Source organism: Parasteatoda tepidariorum, chromosome 4 (assembly GCF_982258835.1).
Source record: "Parasteatoda tepidariorum strain Cologne lab strain chromosome 4, Ptep-v5.0, whole genome shotgun sequence".
Lineage (NCBI taxonomy): Eukaryota > Metazoa > Arthropoda > Arachnida > Araneae > Theridiidae > Parasteatoda > Parasteatoda tepidariorum.
The window spans coordinates 99,343,818-99,366,201 of NC_141758.1; the positions used below are offsets into that span (position 1 = coordinate 99,343,818).

At 29.0% G+C, this 22,384-nt stretch overlaps 1 protein-coding gene across 2 annotated transcripts; it reads right to left on the minus strand.

Annotated features, from left to right (window-relative positions):
• Positions 1–710: 710 nt before the first annotated feature.
• Positions 711–22,329, minus strand: sgl (UDP-glucose 6-dehydrogenase sgl). Of its 2 annotated transcripts, none has more exons than XM_016065720.4 (13): positions 22,068–22,329; positions 20,016–20,178; positions 18,829–18,966; positions 14,266–14,430; positions 13,022–13,219; positions 11,058–11,205; positions 9,093–9,187; positions 6,487–6,617; positions 6,310–6,405; positions 6,002–6,042; positions 4,017–4,108; positions 2,904–3,081; positions 711–1,044 (listed from the first exon to the last, which is right to left on the minus strand). In XM_016065720.4, exons 2-12 carry the CDS (start codon positions 20,169–20,171, stop codon positions 2,911–2,913), a joined length of 1,431 nt encoding a protein of 476 aa, XP_015921206.1. In that variant the 5' UTR covers positions 20,172–20,178; positions 22,068–22,329; the 3' UTR covers positions 711–1,044; positions 2,904–2,910. The 2 variants fall into 2 exon arrangements, with proteins under 2 accessions (XP_015921206.1, XP_071038898.1); XM_071182797.2 differs by having other exon boundaries at positions 21,862–22,090.
• Between the last annotated feature and the right edge of the window lie 55 nt (positions 22,330–22,384).

Below are 22,384 nucleotides of genomic sequence, written 5' to 3' on the forward strand. Positions count from 1 at the left end.
AGAATATCTTGCAAAATACAGCAGAGTTGCACATGAGAGAGCAAGAATCTCACTGAATCCAGCTCAGTAGACTCACATGCGAACTAGCAAGTATTTAATGAAACATGTAAAACGATTATCATTTTCATACGCTACCGATCGACGGTATGCCGAAATGGATTGTGGTTGAATGTGGTGAAAACATTGAATAGAAAAATGTGAAAAGCACGCTTTTGCATAATACATGGCGAAAATAGACATGGTAAAGAAAAAAATTCTCCTTTTCGAAAATGGAAAATTAAGCACTTTTTAAAAACATCCAATGAAAAAAGCACCTTCAAGGGCTTTTAAGAAACAAAAATCGAAATAAGCACCTTTAAGCCTTTTAAAAAAACGCTATGCACCATGTTTGTAAGTAAGGTGGTTTATGAAATTGTGTTACACAGATTTTTCGGAGAATTAATTTTTACTTATACTCAACTAAAACATGGGTTTAGATTTTTAGAAATTACTCGTTTGTCTTTTTTTGGGGGGGGGGGAATAAGGTAATCCAATGATTGCACGCCTCATTTTAAGGATATCTAATCAACGAATTTGCCCATACATATCTGTACACCATTGTAAGAAAATTTTCAGCAGTACAGCTATTTTTCAAACTTCTCAGAAATATAACAAAAAATTAGAAGAGAAAAATAATTAAAAAGAGGAAAATGATTATTAATGATTTAAAAAAAAAAAGCTGACAATCCTAGATTTGAGGAAAAGCCTTATATCTGCATTTTTAGTAAAATTTACAATGTAGTATAAATAATAACCTTATTATATAATACAGATTGTGAGCAAAAAAAAACAAACTAAATGATATGTTTATACGATCATGAGTTCAAGTTGGGAGAGTCGCTACAGTTTAGTTCAAAACGGATACTTTTTAAAAAATGGATTTAGTCAAGAAAATGTGCTCCAAAAATAAGCCATTTAACAAATGTTCCCCTTAAATAAATAGACTGGTAACAAATAACAGACACATAACTTGGCTAAGGCACTTTCATGATGCATCAAGAATACCTAGAAAAAAGGGAGGAAATACAATTCCTGGAAAAACTGGATTACTTTGATAAAAACATATAACAGAAAAAATTAAGTATAGAAGTAAAAATGCCTAAAACAATTTAAATAAAAAGAAGTTATTAATTACAATAAAAACTTGATTATTCTGAAAGTACAAAAAAAGTGACAGATTGCAGATAAGAGGAAACTCATATGTATTAGGTAATCAAAAAAATTTTTTTACATTTTTTTTTTTATTTTGTGTGAAAAAAATGCTGCTCTTTGGTGATAAAAGCAAAAGTTTTATAAAATTATAAAAAATAATAACAAGAAAAGGGGAAAACTGTACTAGTTGTTAATCATTACATTTTTAAGATTTAAAAAAAAAAGCTGAAATGGCAAAAAAGAAAAATCAAGGGAAAAGAAACTTTTTTTTTTAACTTTAACAAAGTAACTGCATTAATTATTCAAAACTAAAATCATTGGTCTTTGAAACTAGAGTATCTACTGGAAAAAATATTTCTCTCAAAAATTTTGTTTAACTACATACATAATAAAATAAAGAAGTTGTGTGAACATGTGTGCATACCTGATTGCAGGCACTAAAAATACCACATCCAACATGAAGCTAAATGGTATAATTGTAAACAAGTTACGAGGTTCAATTTTGGATTTTTTAATTATATTTTAAATTCAGAGATATTTTTAAAAAAGGGAATTTTCTTATTGGTTTAGTGAGAACCATAGTTTTAAATTAAACTATAGACGATTTAGATTTGTCAATTATTTCAAAGATATCATCAGTGATGTTTGCTAACTTACAGCTCTAATAAAAAAATTTTTATTGCACAGTCTATAATACTTACTAATTTTTTATTCGTTATGACAGATTATCTAAATGATCAATATGATAGTGGTAGCATAGGAGAACCATGTCACCAAATTTATATTTCCGAGGTTATCTGAAACCATGTGTTAGTTTTGTTTATAGTTCATTAAAGCGTGATACTATAAAACTAAACACTTCAAAATCAACAGTAATGAAAATAAAAAGTTTTGTACTGAATAGCAAAATTAATGGAGAAATAGTACTACTTCATTAAGGAGAAGAGCAAAAAAAATGCCAATGTTATTACTGACGCTAATGATAATTAATTTTGGTAACAGTTATTAGTTGAGGTATAAAAAAGCATTGCTCTAAAAAAGGAAAATTAATGGAAAAATGGTACTAATGGTAAAAAGGGGGTAAAAATTCCACTAACTATTATTGACATCAACATTACATAACTAATTTCGGTAAAATGCATTAATTTTATCTTATTTCACAATCATTGAATAGCCAAATCAATTTTGGGTTTATTGGAAAAAATTTGCCTTTGTGGAGGATTTTTGATGGAACTAACCCGCATTTGCATTACATGGAGAGGAAATCCACAAAAACCTCCCACGGTTAGCCTGACGACCACTGGTTAAAACTATGCATATAGGGATTCTAAATTGCAAGTTCCCATTTTAACTTAAGACCACACGTTTAAAAATGTTTTATTTTATGAGCATTGAGTTTTTGAAGGTAATAAAAATATGCTTAAAATTGTTAAAATTATTTCAAATCTTAAAAATGCTTTATTTTATCTATGTGAAGTTTATTAGTTGGATTTTAAAAAGTATAACATGTTATAGGGGGGTCAAAACATTTCTATGGTGGGGGGGGGGTGGCTGCTTGCTATTAAAACAGCCCTGTGTGTAGATGCACATTGATTAGCTCTATCCTTGAGAAATCCCTCATTCCCCCTAAAATCAAATTCCTCTACAATTCAAGTGACAAAGTGTGAAATGTATAAAACAGTAAAATTAAGTTGTGTTATAAAGAATCTTACCCAAAACTTAAATGATGCATTCAGCAACACTTCTGTTCTGAAGGCGATTTGTTTTGACTCCAATAGTCTCAACATGAAAACCAATTTTCTGGAGTGTCTCAGTAGGAAGCATTTTACGTCCATCAAAAACAAAAGCTGGTTTATACATGTTGTCATAGATTTGCTTATAGTCTAAATTCTGAAAAAAAAAAAAAAAAATAACTGCGTTCAATAATTTTTTTAAATAAAAAATTGATTCTATAGGAAGATATAAGTATAGTGCGGCTTTCAGAAGAACTACTCCAGACATCAGTCTCGTGTCGTGTAGGTAACTATGGTTACAAAGACAATTAAATTCGAATAGGGGTGAATGGTGAATAGTTCTGTCTTAATCTTGGCACAGATCAGTGAGAGTAAACTAACCGACACTATCATTTTTCCATTGCTCCCCCCATTAGAAATGTGCCCTCGCTTGTGACTATAAAAGCAAACAGCGCCAGACCTATAGTCTGGAGGAGTTTTACTCAAAGCCGCACTATAAATGTGACTGTCTAGTTTTTACTTAACACTGATAATTAAATTTCTTTTATTTAACACACTCTTTTTTTTCTGGTTTTTAAATAAATTTCAATAATGCAATGGGTAATATGTAGAGATGTTGAATGCAACTGAAATTCTAAACAATATAGCTGAAATTAAGATTAATAATTATTAATAATACCTTTTGTAAAAAAAAAAGCTCAATTGTAAATAAAAATAACACACAGACTGAAAAAAAACGCCTCCCTAGCTTAGTTACAATTCCTGTTTAACAGAAAGTTTCTCAATTTTTTTTTTTGTTGATGTGATAAATTCATGTAACCAGAAAATGTAACCAGATCATAATCACAAAAATGTAACCAGATCATAATTAAAACAAAAGTCATTGATAGATTCAGATTAAGTCTAAAACGAAGTGAGTAGGGAGATAATTCTTCTAAATACTATTAATACACAGCCTCATAAATATTCAAAGTTTATTTATTTTTTCTTTAAATGTAAATGTCTTTACCAAAATTTTTTTTAAAGTCCGATTATTACCGGTACAGGAACAACTGACTTATAATATATTTTTAAATTCTGCCAAAAACTTACAAGAAATTCATCCCATTCAGTACAAATAACGATAGCATGGGTGTTTTTTGCAGCAACATATGGATCAGTAAACGTCGTCACTTGATCTTCCACTGAAACAAATACATAAAACACATTTTCAAGAACAATAAATTTAAATAAGTAAAATATTATTCTGAAATTCAAAATAGTTTTTTTTAATGACATAATTCCTAACTAACAAATTTGTACTAGATCATTGTCCTGGTCTCAGATTTCACTACTCCTACATCACATTTAGAGAATTATATGAATACCACTTCTTTCTAATAACTCTTTTGTTTCTGCTTCCAAAAAAAAATTCTGACAACATTAAGCAAGATTATCTGTTAACACGGGGATATGTTTATTTTTACAGCAGTTTTACCAAGTTCCAATCGATGGTGTTTTCTACACTAGGGAGTGCTGCAAGCTCTCGACTGCCTACACTTCCAGGTTACTGTTTTCGCTGTGTTTTGAGACTCTCTCGAGTAGTATTTCTTGTATTTGTGTAATTGTTACCTGATTTATTAGTTGTGCTTCAAAGAAGAATCGCCATTTGAAGATCTGTCATTTCAAGGCGTAAGTATTGCTATTTGAGAAAAGAAATGTTATAAAACACTTCTAACCTTGTTAACAATATACCAACTTTAAAATTTAAACCTAAATAATAATTTATAAATGAACTTAATCTCACTGTTTGAACAATATGCTAACAATAACGTAAGATGGTGCATGGCTCGCACCAAGAACAAAGAGTAATAAACAAGTAAAAAGAGACCAAATCAGAACTGCCATAAAAGCGACTTCTGTCTAAATCAAGCAACCATGTCACCTTTTTCAACAATACATCTCTAAATAACTAAAACAAATTTTCACTTCTAACTCACCAGAATTACTTAATATCATTAATATCTTATGAAACACAGCAGCTTTGAGCTCAGAAATTATATAACTTAATTCTGTTATTCAAAACAAAATTATCTGTTTGAAAACATCGCCACGCAGAATAAGGTGTAGTAAGCAGCTGTATACTTTCTAACAGGAAGTAGAGCAAGTCAAGAGCTCGAGATTGTTGTTGATTACATTTATATTGAAAATACTATTCATTCTCTTATTAATTTGTGACTTAAACAGGTAAGAAGTATTCATTTAATTTTTTATAGGTTGACATGGGAGACAGGGTAAAATTTATTTCCAAGAGAAACTTAATTATTTCTATTAACCTCTCTGTAAAACATAAAGAAGTGTGCATCTTTTTTATTCTAAAATACTGACCTGAAATATACTAACACAGTATAAGTTTTTTTTTTAACTACAGTAATTTCCCAGATTTAATCAATAATAATAAATTAATTCCGTTTAATTTCATAAAGTTGAGGAGTAGCAAAATCTTTTTCTGACTAACAAATAAAAAAGCAAAAACAGGGTTTCCACTCAATTTCAGGAAGAAAAAAATTCCCTAACTTATCCAGGCATATCAGGTAAATTTCCATGGAAATCCATACCATATTTTATCGATAGCAAACAATTTTTCATCAAAATTTTGGAATTTTCCAATATTAGATTTTATGAGCAAAAACATAAAATGGATGAGAATAAAAGTATGAAAAGTTTCTCTAAAAAGTGGAAATTGATAAAATAATTGTAAGAGATGTCAGAATAATTTGAACAATTTGAACAACTTGAACAACAGAATAATTTAATAACTTGAATCTCAATAAGTGATTACTGCTACTGACAATTCTAAGACTGGTTATTTTCCAGGAATAATTAATATAGGAATTTTCAATTTTTTTTTTTAATAAAAATTTTTAACTTCTCCTGACTATTCCCTGTTTTTTAAGAGTTAAAATAAAATGTCCTGAAAATTCCAGAAAACACTTAAAAATGGAATTCTTGAGAGTATTATAAATGGGAGTTCAATGAACCTGAAACACTACTGAATTATACTAAGTAAGTAAGTTTGTAAAAAAAAGTTTAATTACCTTTGTAACAATCTTCAATTCCATCATTATTTGAAAGATCTCTGTAAAAAAAAAAAAGGAACTTTTTTATTAAAAGGAACCACATCAGTGAATCTTTTGGCTGATAGGAATGCACTGACAAGAATGAAAGACACTTTTAAACCACTATCCTTTGGCTGAACAGAGAAATTCAAATTAATTAATGTTTGGTCAATTTTAAAACATGGGAGACAGCTTTAAAATTGTAACTGAATGAATGTAAATATGCTTTATTAAATGCAGAAATACCTAAAAGTAAATACATTTTATTAAATGCATAAGGTACTTACAGTAGTATTTGTTGTTTTTGGACTTTTGGATCATAGATGTGAAGATAAGCCCCTTCTTCTAAGAGATGCTTGCAGACATAAATGGCAGGAGATTCTCTAAGATTCATAATTAGTTAGAAATATCAAATCACATTCTCATTCTTATTCAACAAAAAAAAAAGAACATAAAATGCTAACCTGGTATCACCAGTATTTTTCTTAAATGAAAATCCAAAAATGGCAATGTTTTTACCAGTAACAGTGTTAAACATGTTTTCTGTGATTCGGCGAGCAAATCGGGTGCGCTGGAAATTGTTCATCTCAATAACCTGAAACATAAAGTAGGATAATGAGAAATTATTAAAAATTCTATTACAAAGACTAAAGGTAACAGAGTTCTCATTACTTAGAAAGGAATCGAAGTCAACATTTATTAGCATTTTTGTAAGATTTGTATTTTTCGACCAGATAATCTAAAATTAAACTAACTAGTAGTTAAAATTAAACTAAGAAGTAGTAAACTAACAAGGAACTTTTTCTCATTTTTGAGTGTGGTAAGTGGACTTCTCTTATCATGCCTTGATTGGTTTTTTTAACAGTGGCCTTTTTTTCAAAAATTGGATAGTTTAATTGATTAATTAAACTGTTAATATTAATAATGACTCGAAAACTTCCTATAAACCTACCTCTAAAATGTGTTGTGAAATTCACAAGTTGAAAATATGTTAGAACTTATAATAAAGATTTTAGTTTCAATTAAAAGTTAAATAAATGTAGTACAAATTGTTCTTTCTTTATTTCAATGCACATAATTACAATATAGCTTTTTATGAATGTTAATTTAAGAAACCTATACTGGAAGCTCAGATTGCTATTTTAATAAAAATAGGAGAAACACGATTTTAAATATGGACAAGAAAAGTTTAGTACCAACGAATCTATATTTTTGAAAATTTGAAGCATTCAACTACAACAGTTGGAAGTGTGTGTGGATAGTTGCTCTTATGAAGTTAGTTTGGAGTTTGTCGATGGAATTACACCTCCAATACCATTTTTTCAGTTTAAGTTAAAAGTTAAATAAATGTTAGTACAAATCATTCTGCCTTTATCTCAATGCACAATTCTGCAATGTGATATAAAATTCACAAATAATTATGTATTCAAAATTTAGACTATGCAGGCGGTGATCATCAGTCCAATTTTTAGTAGCAAATTAGTAGCATCATTGAAGTATTAAGCATACATTTGGCCATTTGAGATACACTTCAATTTGGATATCGGAGCCGCGATGGCTCAGGAGATAAAGCGTTCACCTTCCAATCAGGTGAACCGGATTCGAATCCAGCGATGGCTGGGCGATACAAATTCCGCATCCAGCTCACACTGACCACAGTGCTAATGTGAAATATTCTCAGTGGTAAACTGATCATGGGTTAGAATCCCTTTGCCGTCAGGCTAGGATCTCGTGGTCTTCCTCTTCATATGAAGCGAATGCGGATTAGTTCCATCAAAAAGTCCTCAACGAAGGCAAAATTTCTCCCAATATTTGATCCAGGAGTTCCCTTGTTTTCTGGATTGGGTTCAAAATTACAAGGCTACGGAGTTGAATATTAGTAGTAGTAAACACCAAAAAGTTGGGTCGCCTGTTAAACGACGGTTATAAAATTTGGATATCGATAAGGTATATTTATCTCAGAAAAATGAATAAAATCGTTTAAGAGAAATTTATTTAGTAATTATAAATTAGAATATGGAAATAATTTAGCAAAAGCGAATCACCAAAAAGATTGTGAGAATTAGTATAACCATGTAACTAAAACATTTTCGTGGTAAGAAATAAAGAATAAATAGTTATAAATAGATTTTGTTCTCGATTTAGTCGCAACAGTGAATTAATTAGTTTTAAAATAATACTGAAATAAAAAGTTAGAAGTCACATAAATCGTTAAGAAAAGAATAAGAAATTTTATATTCATTTTTTATAAATTGTAATAAAAATTAAATAATTGGTTTAATTTAATTAAAATTCAGTTAAGAATGATCAACAAAAATAATTTTAAGAAATTTTAAAAGCTAGGAAATATGTAATGCCTATTGTGGCATCACAAAAACGTTTTAAAACATCTTGGGAAATGCCTATGAACAACTGCCAATAAAACAACACATGGATTTATGATGGTATATTCACAAATCGAGCACGTCAAGAAATGTTTATTATTTAAATTTGCTTGTTGCAATAATATAGCAGTTTTAAAAGCTATAAGAAAATCAATTGCAATAATCACCAAAAAAATTATTGAAACAATACATAGATTTGAGATGGAATTGGGTGCATTGAAAAGTAATGAAGGAGTTGCAATTTCTATACCGTAAAATCATATTAAAAAATTTGATTCTATTCTCTATAATAAATGGAAACAAATATATCATATTGTTGTTATTATATATAAGACTCTGCATTTATTGCTTCATTTTTAAGAAGGATTTAAAAAATAGTATCAATTAAAGGGGAAAGATGAATGCTGTATTTTTTTTAATTCTAATTGCTTAAAAAGAAAACTGCACAAAGAAAAAGCATTACTTTTCAAAAATTTTAGCTATTGATACTCCACAAAGAGAATCATTGATTATATTTAGTGTTGGAATAGCCCTGTTGATATAACAGCCAAGAGAAAGGAAAACCATAAACTAAAAAACCTTAAATCCTTGATCAGCTGTCATGTTTTTACAAAAACTATTCACAAGAAATGATTATTATGTAATTAAAGAATATTGAGTGAAAAGTGATAAAAAAAATAATTTACCTGGTACCAAAAAGCTGCAACAGCAGGTAAATTCAAACATTCAGATAAATACACTATGTTCAAAACATCTTTTTGAAAACAACTACCACCAAAACCTATCAAACAAATTTGCAAAGCATTATTATACAACAAACATATTAGTTTTATTGACTGATCATGATTTTTTAAGCAGCTGAAACAAAAAAAAAAGTCTGCTTAATAAAGCTTTGTTAAAGACTGGGAACCATACTCATATAAAGAAAACAGTGGAAATAAGAGAATGAAACACACACATTCAGTGATCAAGTTTTGCGTTTTTCGAAGGGCCCTGTGCTCTGCCCTTTTTATAGTTGGTGCCATTGCGCCATTTCTTTCATATTGCACATAAACCTTTTTTTTCCCAAAAAATCAACTTTAAGCACTTAAATCTTTTTCTCTTTTCTATAAAAACACCTGTAATCTTCTTTCCTGGACAGGTTTTCCCTCCTTTAAAATGTGTCAATGTCAATATTGTATTCACCCCACTAATTCCTAGAAAAGGTGCTTCCACATCTCTTTGTTTATTCTAGATTCCACAGCTTATTCTACAGTGCTGAAAATATTCAGTTTCAATATTGGTCATCTTATTCACTTACTTGTGCGTCACTTGTGCGTAGTATTGTGGTATAGCAACGCTAAGCACACTGTTAACAATGAAAATAATTACAATAAAAGTTTGAATTGTAATAAGTAAAAACTAAGTAAATTTTTAGTTTTCATCATATTTTAAGCTGTCAGTCACCGGTGACTAATATGGCCTGAACGGAAAGTACCGTATCAGTCATTGATAACTGACGTAGCAGTCGACATGTTAATATGCCTTAATCAAACCATAAGTAGTTAGCGGAAATTTTTTTAAAAAAAATGCAAGAAAAAAATAATGGTTAATTGTTACTAAATTGTTATATCAAAAATTTGTTACATTAAGAACTAGAAGTTAACTGAAAGAGTATCAAAAAAAAAATCTTTAAAAAAAAAATAAATTTTTTTTTTTTAAAAATATGAAGACAATTTTGTATAAATAAAATTTTTCTTCTATATTACAAGTTCAAATAAAACAATCTAAACTATGCACTTGTAAAATTTATGTGGAGTTTTGTCTTTAATGATGTCAACTTTATGATTTTGATTTGAAATCAAAACAAGCTAAGTGATGTCTTTAATACAGTGTTATTAATGTAATTAATTATTCTATCAAAAATAAAAATTGACTATAAAAAAGCAAAACATCTTTCTTTTAAAATAGATAAATAAAACTTCCTTTCAAGTTCAAATAAAATATTTTAAACTGTGTACTTGTTAAACTCTAATATATATATATATATATATATATATGTGTGTGTGTGTGTGTGTGGGAGTTAGTGCAGAATAGGAGCAAATAACGACGATAATTTAACAAACATAACAATTTAATAGAACTAAAAAGGATAGAAGGACATAGCAGTTAGCATTATTGACATGACTCGTGAGAGCTGTCTTCGCGCAGTGGTCTCTGGAATGCATGTGACTAAGAATTAGATTGTTCTATGGTATAAAGTGAGAGTTAATTATAAATTCGGGAGTTTCCCTTCGGGACTTCTCTACTAGGAAGTAGTATCACATGATTTCTTCTCAGTATTACATGATAAAGAATGATGCAACTATCTTAAAGTATTACGTGATGTTAGATGACTCAACGTTCACTGTTGTTACACTATGGTATGAAACCTACATATATATATATATATATATATATATATATATATATATATATATATATATATATATATATATATATATATATATATATATATATATATATATATATATATATATATATATATATAATGGTTATGACAAATAATACAGGGTACAGGGGAAGTGTTTTATTTCATTTGATAAAAAGTGTCCTTTTTCAAAAATACACCCCTGCCCCTTTTTTAAAAGAAATGCAAACACTGCACTCACCAACACTTGCAGTTAGGAATTTGGACCCAATACGACTGTCAGTTCCTATGCCATGCGCCACTTCACTCACATCAGCACCCGTAGCTTCACAAATGGCAGAAATCGAATTAATAGCTGATATGCGCTGTGCCAAAAAAGCATTGGCAGCCTGAAATAAAACATATAGAAAATGAAGTCAATTATTCAACAAAATGGAGAATTTCGCATTTAGAATCTAAATTTGCAGTTACACTTATCAAAAAATATTTTAAAGTGCAAAATAAACTAATTACAATAATAGTTGTAATGTGTTTTTCAGGAAAAGGTGAAGCTGTTATTCTAATTAAAAAGAGTTTTATATTTTTATAAAAAAAAAATTCAAAGTTCACACATCATTTTTCTTTAAAGTAGCAACGAAAATTGTATATTTCACAGCATTTATTACACCTATCAAAAAATATTTTATGTTGCAAAGTACAAAAGGGTGAGAGGAGATGCAATAACAGCTGTAATGAGCTTTTCGAAAAAAGATGAAGCTTAAATTTAAATGAGTTTGATTATTATTTTTGTAAAAAAAAATTTTTTTTTCAAAATTCATGCAATATTTTTTTATAACAAAAATTTTATATTTTTCAACTTAAATATGAATTTATTATTTAATGTACCATAATACACCTTCACTTTTTTACACTTTTATTTTTAAGGTACATGGTTCCATTGTAATAAGCCTTAAGAATGTAAGATTAATAATAATAATAAAATAAAAAACATGTAGGGGGATTTTTAATTTGCCTGGCTTCTAGCAAAACAACTTTAAATTAGAATATGAAGAATTGGGACAGATAAAAAGATAAAGTGCTAGTCTTTCAGAGAGGCAATCTAGGTTCAAATCTTAATGACTGGTAAATTCAGACTTCCAGTGGTATGCTAGAAATATCCCTAGCGGTATGTTGCAAAGATCCCCAGCAGTATGCTATAAAAATACCCAGTGGTATGCTACAAATATCCCCAGAGGTAAAAGGATTCTGGGATAGAGCTCCAATACTATCAGACTAACTTTGGGAGGTTTACTTCCCTATGTAACACATGTGGATTAGTTTCCATCTTTGTTCCAATACCTGGCTCCTTTTCTTTTGAGTTAGGTTCTAAAGTACAAAACTATGGAGAGATGAATATTATAAAACCACAAAATACACAAGAACTGATAGTTCAACATGAATGATAAAATAAAATAATCTTATTTGGGGTGCACAGCCAAATCTTTCAACAAAAAATAAGTACCTTTTAAGCAACCAAAAAATATTTTTAAGCACTAATACAAAATAATAATAACAAAATACTTTTTTTTATGCTTGTTGGATACCCTTTCAGGGTGCATAGCCAAATCTTTCAACAAAAAATAAATACTTTTTAAGCACTATATACATTAACAAAATGCAAAATAATTTTCAAAGACTTTAGATGATCATGAGAAAATAACTAGTTTCTGATAAAGAACTCTTTTCCTGATTATATTAGCCGTTATAAAATGATCCAGAGATTTTTTAGTTCAATATCAGAGGATGGAAAACGAAGTCTGAAATTGAAAATATCTAGCAAAATGCAGCAGAGTTGCACATGAGAAGACAATAATCTCACCGAACCCAGCTCGGTAGACGCACATACGGACTCGCAAGTATAAAAGGATTGGCACTTTCATATGCCATGGACGGACGGTAAGCCGAAATTAATTGTGTAAACGTTGAATAGAACAATATGAAAAGCATATTTTTGCATAATACGTGGCGAAAATCGACATGGTAATGAAAAAAAAAAAACTCATTTTTTAAAAGGGAAAATTAAGCACTTTTTAAAAACACCCAATGAAAAAAGCACCTTTAAGGGCTTTGAAATAACGAAAATCTGCACCTTTAAGCACTTTTAAAATGCTATGCACCGTGTTATTCTATGGAATATACAAAAAATAAAGATGAAGACTAACTTACAAGTTTAGTGAGCTCAGAAGACCATGTATTCATAGTTAAGATATTTTGTTTAGGTATCCATCGTTCATAGATGGAACATAACTTTTGAATAGCTTCCAATCCTTCTTTTGTTTGATCTCCTCCAATCAAAATACGATCAGGATACATTAAATCGTGAATAGCTGAACCCTCAGCTAAGAACTCTGGATTTGAGAGTACCTTAAAAAAAAAAGAAAGAACCATCAAATTTGATTATGAATAACAATTTCAAAAGATGCCAGCCACTAGCAACATTTCACAGCAAATTTCAATTGGCGATCAAAATGGGCTACAGGTGACATAAAGCAGAACTCTATGGCAACATTTTGCATGCTTTCACTATTAGCATGTGGAGAGTCATAGGAGAAGGAAGTACATTCGTTTCTGTCTCGATTTTCAAATAGATTAAAAACTTATAAGTTAGGAAACTACATTAAACATAGTTCTAAAAGAAAGCGTTGTGGGAATTAAAAAAAAATATTTTTGACATTTAAATATGAAAAATAGTAAAAAAGGGGAAAATATCCTAGAACATTCCTATACAAGAAAAAAGAGGAGAGGGAAGGGGTGAGGGTCAAGACATGGTACTGGTCTTCTCCCAAGATGGTGTACTCGAGCGTTGCGATTGCGAATAAGAATAATAAAAGCAGAATTTACGGAGACAATCTCACAATCTTCTTAAATCCCAACATATTATTGCAATAACTGAAAAGTTGATAAAAATAATTGTTGAAAAACTTTAAATACTTGGAGTAGAATTTAAAAAAAATACAGCTTGAAACAAAGGAAGTAACAAAATCATTAGCAAGTAAGAAAACTTTTGATATAGGTTTTTCATTTATGAAATGTAAAAAAACAGATGAAGTTAGAAGTTTTAGCAATTGTAAAAATATATGATAATGGTAACGAAAGTACTTTTAGTTAGTTAGAATTTAATTTGGTTCAATATTTGTTTCTGTTTTTTGGCATATGACAAAAGTGGTGCAAAAAAAAAGAAAGAAAGAAAAATAAATTGCTAAAAAATGCATGGGAAAGTGGAAACAAAGTTGTTCTAAAATTGCTTCAAACATTTCGGAAATCTCCAGCTACAATAATAAATATATGTTAAGAATATTACAATAATATTACAACAATAAATATTACAATAATAAATATAAATGTTGAAGAGGCAAATAATAACAACATACTTGATATAAATGTTGAAGAGGCAAATAATAACAACATACTTGAAATGCAACACCAGGTTTCCTATTTGCTCTCAAAATACTATTGATACTTTCTGCAGCACGGACAGGAACAGTACTCTTCTCCACAACAATTTTAGAACTTTTAGAAATTTCTGCTATTCTCCGAGCTGCAGCTTCAATGTACCTCAAATCAGCTGCTCTGCCCTAATAATTCATTTAACAAAACATATTCAACTAAATATAAATGGTATTCAAAAGCAGTATTTTGTGATTTTTTGCAAATTTTTCTAAAAGAATAAATAAATTCTATTAGTTAGATTTTTTTAAATTTAAATTCTTCTTTTTTTAAAAAAAAAAACTAGTAGAAAATGAGTTTATGTATAAGTAAGTTTAATAAACACTGAACATAATTGAAACATTAATAAAAATAAAACATAAAAATACAGAGCTACAATTAATTGCACACAATAAATTTGTAATTACATTAGGTGCAAATGTAATTTTGCTGATTGAAACTAATTAATTGAAACACAGCAATAAACCTATTATAAAAATAATAACTTTAAACACCAATAAAAATTTATATAAAAATGCAACAACCTTTAACAAAATTAGTTTTTAAATGTTTTACAATTTCTTCAACAAAAAAAAATGAACATTTAATTTAAATTGATTTTTTTTTTCTTTCTTTTTTAAATCAACTAATTAAAATTAACATATTCTGTTCCAAAGCATTTATTTTTTGACTTTTTATTTTTGACTTTTTGAAATTTGACTTCCAAACATTTTTAAAAAATTGCGACACAGTCAACATTGCATCAAAAAGTAAATCATAACTGGAAATGCATTTTGAAAAAATTGTGGAATTCAATTGATTAACATCTTAATACTTTTCTGTAAAAACTAACAATCCTAGATGTAGTAACTTAGATGTGATATTTCATTTTAAAAACGAAATAAATTTTTTTCACATAATTTGATAAATTACAATAAAATACTATTTTTATAAAAATTCAATTAAAACAAAAACCCTATGCCGTTACTATTGATTAAAATAGCTAAATATTTAGTATATTTTTTCATTTTAAAAACATAAAACAAATATTACTATTATATACTTCAGGTAGAGGTAGTCAGGGTTCCCACTCTATGATGAGATTGAAATTCAAGGACTTTCCAGGACTTTTCAAGGACCTCAACAAAATTTTCAAGGACCTTAATCTAAGACCAATTTTAAAAATTATTCTCTTCTATTTTATTAGAAGCAACAATGCCTGTTGTGGCAATAATTAATTTCAAATATAATACCTAAATGCTTTGCCTATATAGAGAGAAGAGAGTATATGTATTATGGACTAAAATTTATATTTTTTAAAAACAACCCTACTGGTTTTACATATTAATTCACAAAATCATTTTCAGCACAATCTATAACTAATGGTAATGAGGTGTTAATGGTGAAATCCTTTAATCCTGTGTATTTCCATGTGAAGGCTGCATGAAAGACAGAGCTAAATCTTAGGTATTCCATATTCCATGACTATTCCATAACCCCTCCTCTCCTCTATTAAACATCGTTTCTGAAATTATTCATCCATAATTTACGCAACCTTCTCTAAATGTTACGCAGCAACAATTCTTTCTGAAAATAAAAATTAGAAGGAACATATCCCATTTTCACCATGCTTAAAAGCATTATTTGTTATGTGTAATCCACAACTGCCAATGAATATGACCTGGTGGGAATATTTCTCTTTTAATTCACACTGAAGCTTCTAATAGAATTTCCAACTGACATAGGGTCCATCCATGGATAATTGAAGTATTTTAGAGAGCTTTTAACCATCATCCATGCATTTGTAAAAAGAGGACAAAATATTTTCTGCAGTTCCATGATCCATAAATTGGGAGGTAAGATACTTAGTGCAAACTTTATTATCAATTCCTTACCATAATGTCCATCTGCTTAGATTGTAGAGACTGACTTAACGTCTCATCAAAGAGTACAGTGTAGCAATCAACATTCTTCAGCTCATTTATAAGAATCCCTTTGAAGTATAGTGCCAATCCAAAGGAGCCCAAATAGGCTCACTTTGTAACACTTCAAAAAAATTGTCTCGCTATACAGCTATCAGCAAACATTTTGGAGAACAATTTACTAATCCCTTCACAGGAGTTACATGAATCAGGGTTGGGTTTTTGACGTCAAAAAGTGGTTTTTGACATGACAAGGGTATAATACTGATTTAAACTGTCAAAAACCCGTCAAAAATGTCAAAATCTGAAGTTTGCCAAGAAACCATATAAACTTCAAAACTACTAACAGCTGCCATGCATTATATTGAAATTTAATTATGCTATAGGTAATAAAATATTTTTTAATTAAAATTAAGGTAAAATAACAGATTTAAAATCTGAGAAATTTATATTCAAATGCATGTGCAGAAAAATTTTGCACAAAAATTGTTTAAATATTTATATTTTGAAAAAAAAAAATATTTTTTTGATACTTAAGAAATTTAAAAGTTTATTACTATGCATTTTTGACATATAAGGAACATATAACTAATATTTATAAGGAACTTACAAGTTATGTTGTATAAATACAAACTTGATACAAGTGTATAAAAATTTTTTTTAATGTTATACCGAATATCTTTATTATCCAGTATGTTAATTTGAATTTAAAAGTAGTTATATTTGTGAATAATGATAAATATAATTCATATTGTTTATTATATTTATTTATAATTATTACACTTATCATTTTAAAACAATTTTTATCTCTTAATTTTTTTTCTCCACTTGTATTAAGAATACAAATAATGCATATCTTGAAAGCAAGAAGTAATTATTCAACAGCTGAATATTTAGATATTCAACAAAACTATATAGTATGTATTCAGCAAAATGAAATTCACAAGTATTTGGATAAACTAAATTTTCAGCAGAGTAAATGAATAGGCTGAATATACTGTAAATCGACACTAACTATTCTGTGTATTTAACAGAGAGCACTTAAATTTGTATTGTCTTATGTTAAAAAGATTATTAAGAAGATTTAAAAGAATATTAAAGATTTTTCTTTAAAAGATGTCTAATGTACAAAACTGCTAATGTTTATCTTTAAAAATGTCTAATTTTTAGTATAACCTATACTATACACTAAATTTGGTTATAAATAAATTTCTTATTAATATCACTGCAGATTTTTAATAACACATGAAAATGAATACATAATATTACAAAAGATGTGAGCTTTCAAAAGTACAAGATTTTGGTTACTATTCAAAATATAAGTGTTTCTTCAAAATTTTAAATTTATTTTTTCTCGAACATATTTAGAAACACTATCCTTTATAAAAAATATATAAATTTTATGTATTAATTAAATTTCACATATGAATATAGGTTTTTGACATTTTTGACAGTGAGGTTTTTGACGTGACGGTTTAAACCGTCAAAAACTGTCACATGTCAAAAACCTGCCAACCCTGACATGAATAATTACTAGTGATGCACTTCAGACTCCAGAGAATTTCAGCATCAAGCACATTCCTTTTGACCAGATAAGAAGACAATGTTACCTCGGCCACTAAAGTTTCTGTTTCACATGGGGCACACGATGTTGATGTCTTTGGAAAAAGAGAACTCAGGGCATGAGACTGCTTTTTTGTTTTACCTTTCTTTGATGTGTGATTTCAGAGCAGATTCTTCCATTTTCGCGATATCGATCTCCTTCATGCATAATCGGCACTTGGCTCTGAACTTCTTTTCGGGCATCGATAAAATCCATTCTTTATAAGCTTGATTATCCATCTATTGGGGATTAAAATAGCACTTACCAGGCATAAATAGTCTAAACTACATAACACAAATACGAAGCCGTGCCTTTGCGAATACGCTTTACAATAAAGTTTTGAAATGACGCAAATGTAAGGACAAGTGCGGATGGTAAAACGGCAAATTTATTGAAAACTACAAGGTACATATTGTTACGAAATTCGAGAGTATTCCAGTTTCGATAAGAAAAAAGAAGATCTAAGCATATGCGACAGAAGATGAAGTGGAGTCTTGCCCCGAATGCATTGATTGTCTGCTGTGCTCCGCGCGCTTGGCAGACACCAAGACGCTAGGCCCGGTTAGAAACGGTGGCGTTAAAAACCACGTGAGAGAGCTGGGGAACAATACGGAAAGAACGAGAAAGATCCGCGGGTGTTTTATAAAAAGGGCCGCCGGCAGTATTGGTCAAATTCAAGGACCTATCAAGTTTTTCAAGGACCTAAGACGTTTTTCTAGCACTTTCAAGGACCTAAATTTAGCACAAAAAAATTCAAGGACTTTCAAGGACTCTCAAGGACCGTGGGAACCCTGGGTAGTCGAGTCACCAAAGCGGGGGAGCCATCCCCTCTGCAGAGGATCAAAATTGTGATGGCATGTCCTCGGATCATCCTCATGGATGTGTCCCAGAACATGTCCCTAACAGCCTATTGTGCAGTTCATGTGGGACGTAAATGAAATACCTACCTACCTATCATTGTATAATTTATTTAAAGAAAAAGCTACAAAAAGAAATCAACTAAAGAAAAAAAAATAACTAACCTTTCCAAAGCCAAATGTTTTAGTTGGTGTATTTACAGATATAAAAATTAAATCTGACTCTCTAATAGCAGAATCAACATCAGTGGTGAAAAATAAGTTTTGACCTCTACACTTCTTAACAATTTCAAACAAGCCAGGCTGTAAAGGAACAAAAATTCAAATGAATATAAAAATGACTTTCCTTTTAAAAAAAACTTATTCATAATACTTATTATTTAAGTAAAATGCCAATGAGAATTCACAATTCAAAACTTGCGAGTTATTATAATATTGTATTAAAAACATTGATTTTTTTAAAAATAAAAAGGGAAATCTGACAATAACCAATGAAAACACAAATGATAACTATTCTTTATTAGCTTATGAACACTAATAAAGAATTTCAAAAGTGATTACTAAAATTCTAAATTCAAGTATCGTAATCATGTCATTTTAATAACATTGGGATCTTTAAAATTTAGGAAGTTCGTAGCGATTACCCTCAAAAATAGTGGTAAAAAATCATTAATTTTGAATGTGCTCATCAAAAACTTAAAGAAGACGCCATACCACGGAACAAACTTTTTGTCGCTAAATCTCTTTCACCTCCATTACCAATGTTTAAAAAAAAAGAGTTCAGGCGAACCTAAAGTAAGCCAATAAGTTTCTGCTGCTGAAAAAAAAATTTCAAATTATAAAAATGCAAACTAATTATTGGAAGAAAACTTTTTCATTGCATAATCCTAAGTTATCCTCTCATAATTTATTTTGATATTTTAAAAATTTGTTTTCATCATTTGAAACTTCACAGCTTATTCTGGGTTTGTTTAAACTCACTTTTTGTGTACTTTAAGTTTTAAATTAGTTATGGAGGCAAAAAAGAATTTGCAATGAAAGGTTTCCCCCTCTTTAATGCACAATTCAAAATTTCCGTTTAGTTGATACATTTTTCCCAAATAAACTATGTTTTTTCTTCTTCTTTTTTTTTGGCATTCAGGTGTTGTTGTGGGCCATATTTGGAGAGCATCCGGGTCGTAAGATGTAAACCCTTATTTTAAAAAATTTAATCCCTGCATGCAAACGGGAGTGAAAATATCTAGATATAAGTTACTGATCATGTGGATCAGTGAAAAATTTTCTTAATTTCATCCCTAGCTGTAGCACCCTATTTTTTTTTAAAAAAAAAAGATTTTTAGAAATCTACAAACCTCATAAACAGGCAATTCCTCAGAGTTCCAAGCTCGTATTCTAGCATCATTTTTATCAGTCACCACCACTTTTATATCAGGACATTCATTAGCTATGACGCTACAAGTTGGACCACCAACATATCCAGCTCCTATGCAGCAAATTTGGTTCACCATTTTTCAGCTTTATAAAGATAAAATGTCATTTTTAGAGAAGAAAAAAACATCAATAATAACCAATAAATTATATATTTGTTAAGTTATCTATTTGATAAACAGAGTACAGCGAAACTGATGGTCACAACTGCAAAAGTTGATAGAATTTACTCAAACAACTTTTATCACACACTGTAAGGTCAAAAAGCAAAGATGAGCATGCCTAAAAAATATATCTGTGGCAGAATTTCTTCAGGATTTCTGAGACAAACTTCTCTACCACTAATATATTTTGCTTTAAGATATTTTTAATTATAACAATTACTAATTTAAAGTAGAAGAAACCTGTTTACAGAAGAAAGTATATAATAAAAAATTTTAATTGTAAATGTAATATTTTTTTAATTATGCGATTTTCTCACATTTTGTGGGCTAAATGCACTAATTATTTACTTTTTCGAATTTTATAAATCATTACACAAATTAAAATTCGTAAAAAAAAATAATAAAAATACAGAAAATTAAAATTTGTACATAAATTAAAAATCGTTACTGTCAAAATAAAGTTCACTTATCAAACAAATGGGACTCTTCAAAAAAGATATTCTCAAATAAGTGTATGAAAAATATGGAGTTCTTTAAAGGAAGAAAATGAAAGAAAGAACATTATTTCTAGAGTGAACCATGTTTTTAACTTTTGCGATTTCTGAATTTTTTATTTTAGATTATTATTTTGAAATTCTAGCTGAAGCCAGTCATTACAGATTTTTTTTAATTTTAAATCTCAAATGAGAATAGAAAAATCATGATTATTTCCTTCCTCTCTAATGTGCAAGAAAGACAACTTTGAAAAAAAAAATTTTTTTTCAAGAAATCATGCAGAAAGAAAAACCAAATTTTCCCCTTTCCAAATGAAAAATCTTTCTGAAAAAATTCTGTAATGTTTTGTGACAATATTGTCGTAATTCTGTCACAGGGACAAATATAGAGTAACATAAAAATGAATAATAAAAGACACAGATTCTTCGTCATTGAAAACTTTACAACAAAGCCGACCAAATGTGCAGCCACCATTTTGCAATATTGACTTCATACAGACAAAATAAATCACATATGGATTGGAAGATTCCTGGTATTTCATTAAGGTCTAGATCTGAGAAGCTTAATTGGGTAACAATGTTCTGATGAGGATATAGATCATAAATGACATTTTTCAGGTATCCCAGAGAAAAATATCTAGGTAAGACATGATAGACTAAGAGACAAGCCTAGCCATCAGTTGAGAAAGGGAATATCTAAGTAGATTTAATAAAGATAGTGACTTGCACTTTACATTTAGACCCTTTGTTTCAAGAGGAAAGTTATTTGTTTTGACAAGTAATATCACACCTTATAGTGATAAATACTGGTTTTGTCATGCTTCGTATTCTGTAAAACTGTAGTAACAATAACCAAACTTCATACTAAAATATCCCTTTTTATTGTGATGTGTGCATTGCGGAAGTTGCCAATACTTAGCGACTATTCTGCCACAGATCACAATACGGAAATCTCCCCTCAAAAAATAAATATTAAGAAAGTTACACTAATAAAAAATTAAAACTTTATTAATAATTATTTTTAAAATTATTTAATCCAATCGAAAGGAACAAATCAGTCAATACTAATAAATAAAATTTCTAATTAATGATGTACAAAAAGAAACAATAACCAGGTTTTAATGAAGAAATGACACTAAAACAAGGAATGTCAAATTAATACATTTTGAAGACATCATTATAAATAACTTTTATTCATAAGTTTATACAAAGTAAACACAAATTTTAAACTGGTAAAAACACTTGCTCCCCGATGAACAGAAACACAATATTCTAAAAAAAAATCCTGAGTATACATCAACAAAGAGTTCATATTCACCTAGGTTTTATAACCGGTTTGTTGAGAAATATAACCGAATACCAGAGAGTTTTAAATTTAAACTGTAGCGAATATTAAATGAAGTAAAATTAATTACAGCTCTTGAGTTAATTGCGTACTTTGTTCCAATACTTTCTTATTTAATTTTTATGAACTTTCTTCAAAATAGGAACTTAAATACAAAAAGAAAAGTCCGTCAAGAATTTAAAACTCATCGGCTTAAAACTGTCAATTTCCGGAACAGAGAAAATCTCTGATAGTGAAATTTCTAAATATCTTTATTTAGCTTTAAGCTTGTTTAAAGGATTAAATCAAAA

Bases quoted from the DNA above. Each gene is read 5' to 3' on its own strand.
- sgl (XM_016065720.4), bottom strand. From the start codon at position 20,171: ATGGTGAACCAAATTTGCTGCATAGGAGCTGGATATGTTGGTGGTCCA. The intron at 14,431-18,828 runs GTTAGTTATTTT...ATGAATTATTAG, and splicing joins AAACATTTGGCTTTGGAAAG to GGCAGAGCAGCTGATTTGAG. The intron at 13,220-14,265 runs GTATGTTGTTAT...TTTTTTTTTAAG, and splicing joins AACCTGGTGTTGCATTTCAA to GTACTCTCAAATCCAGAGTT.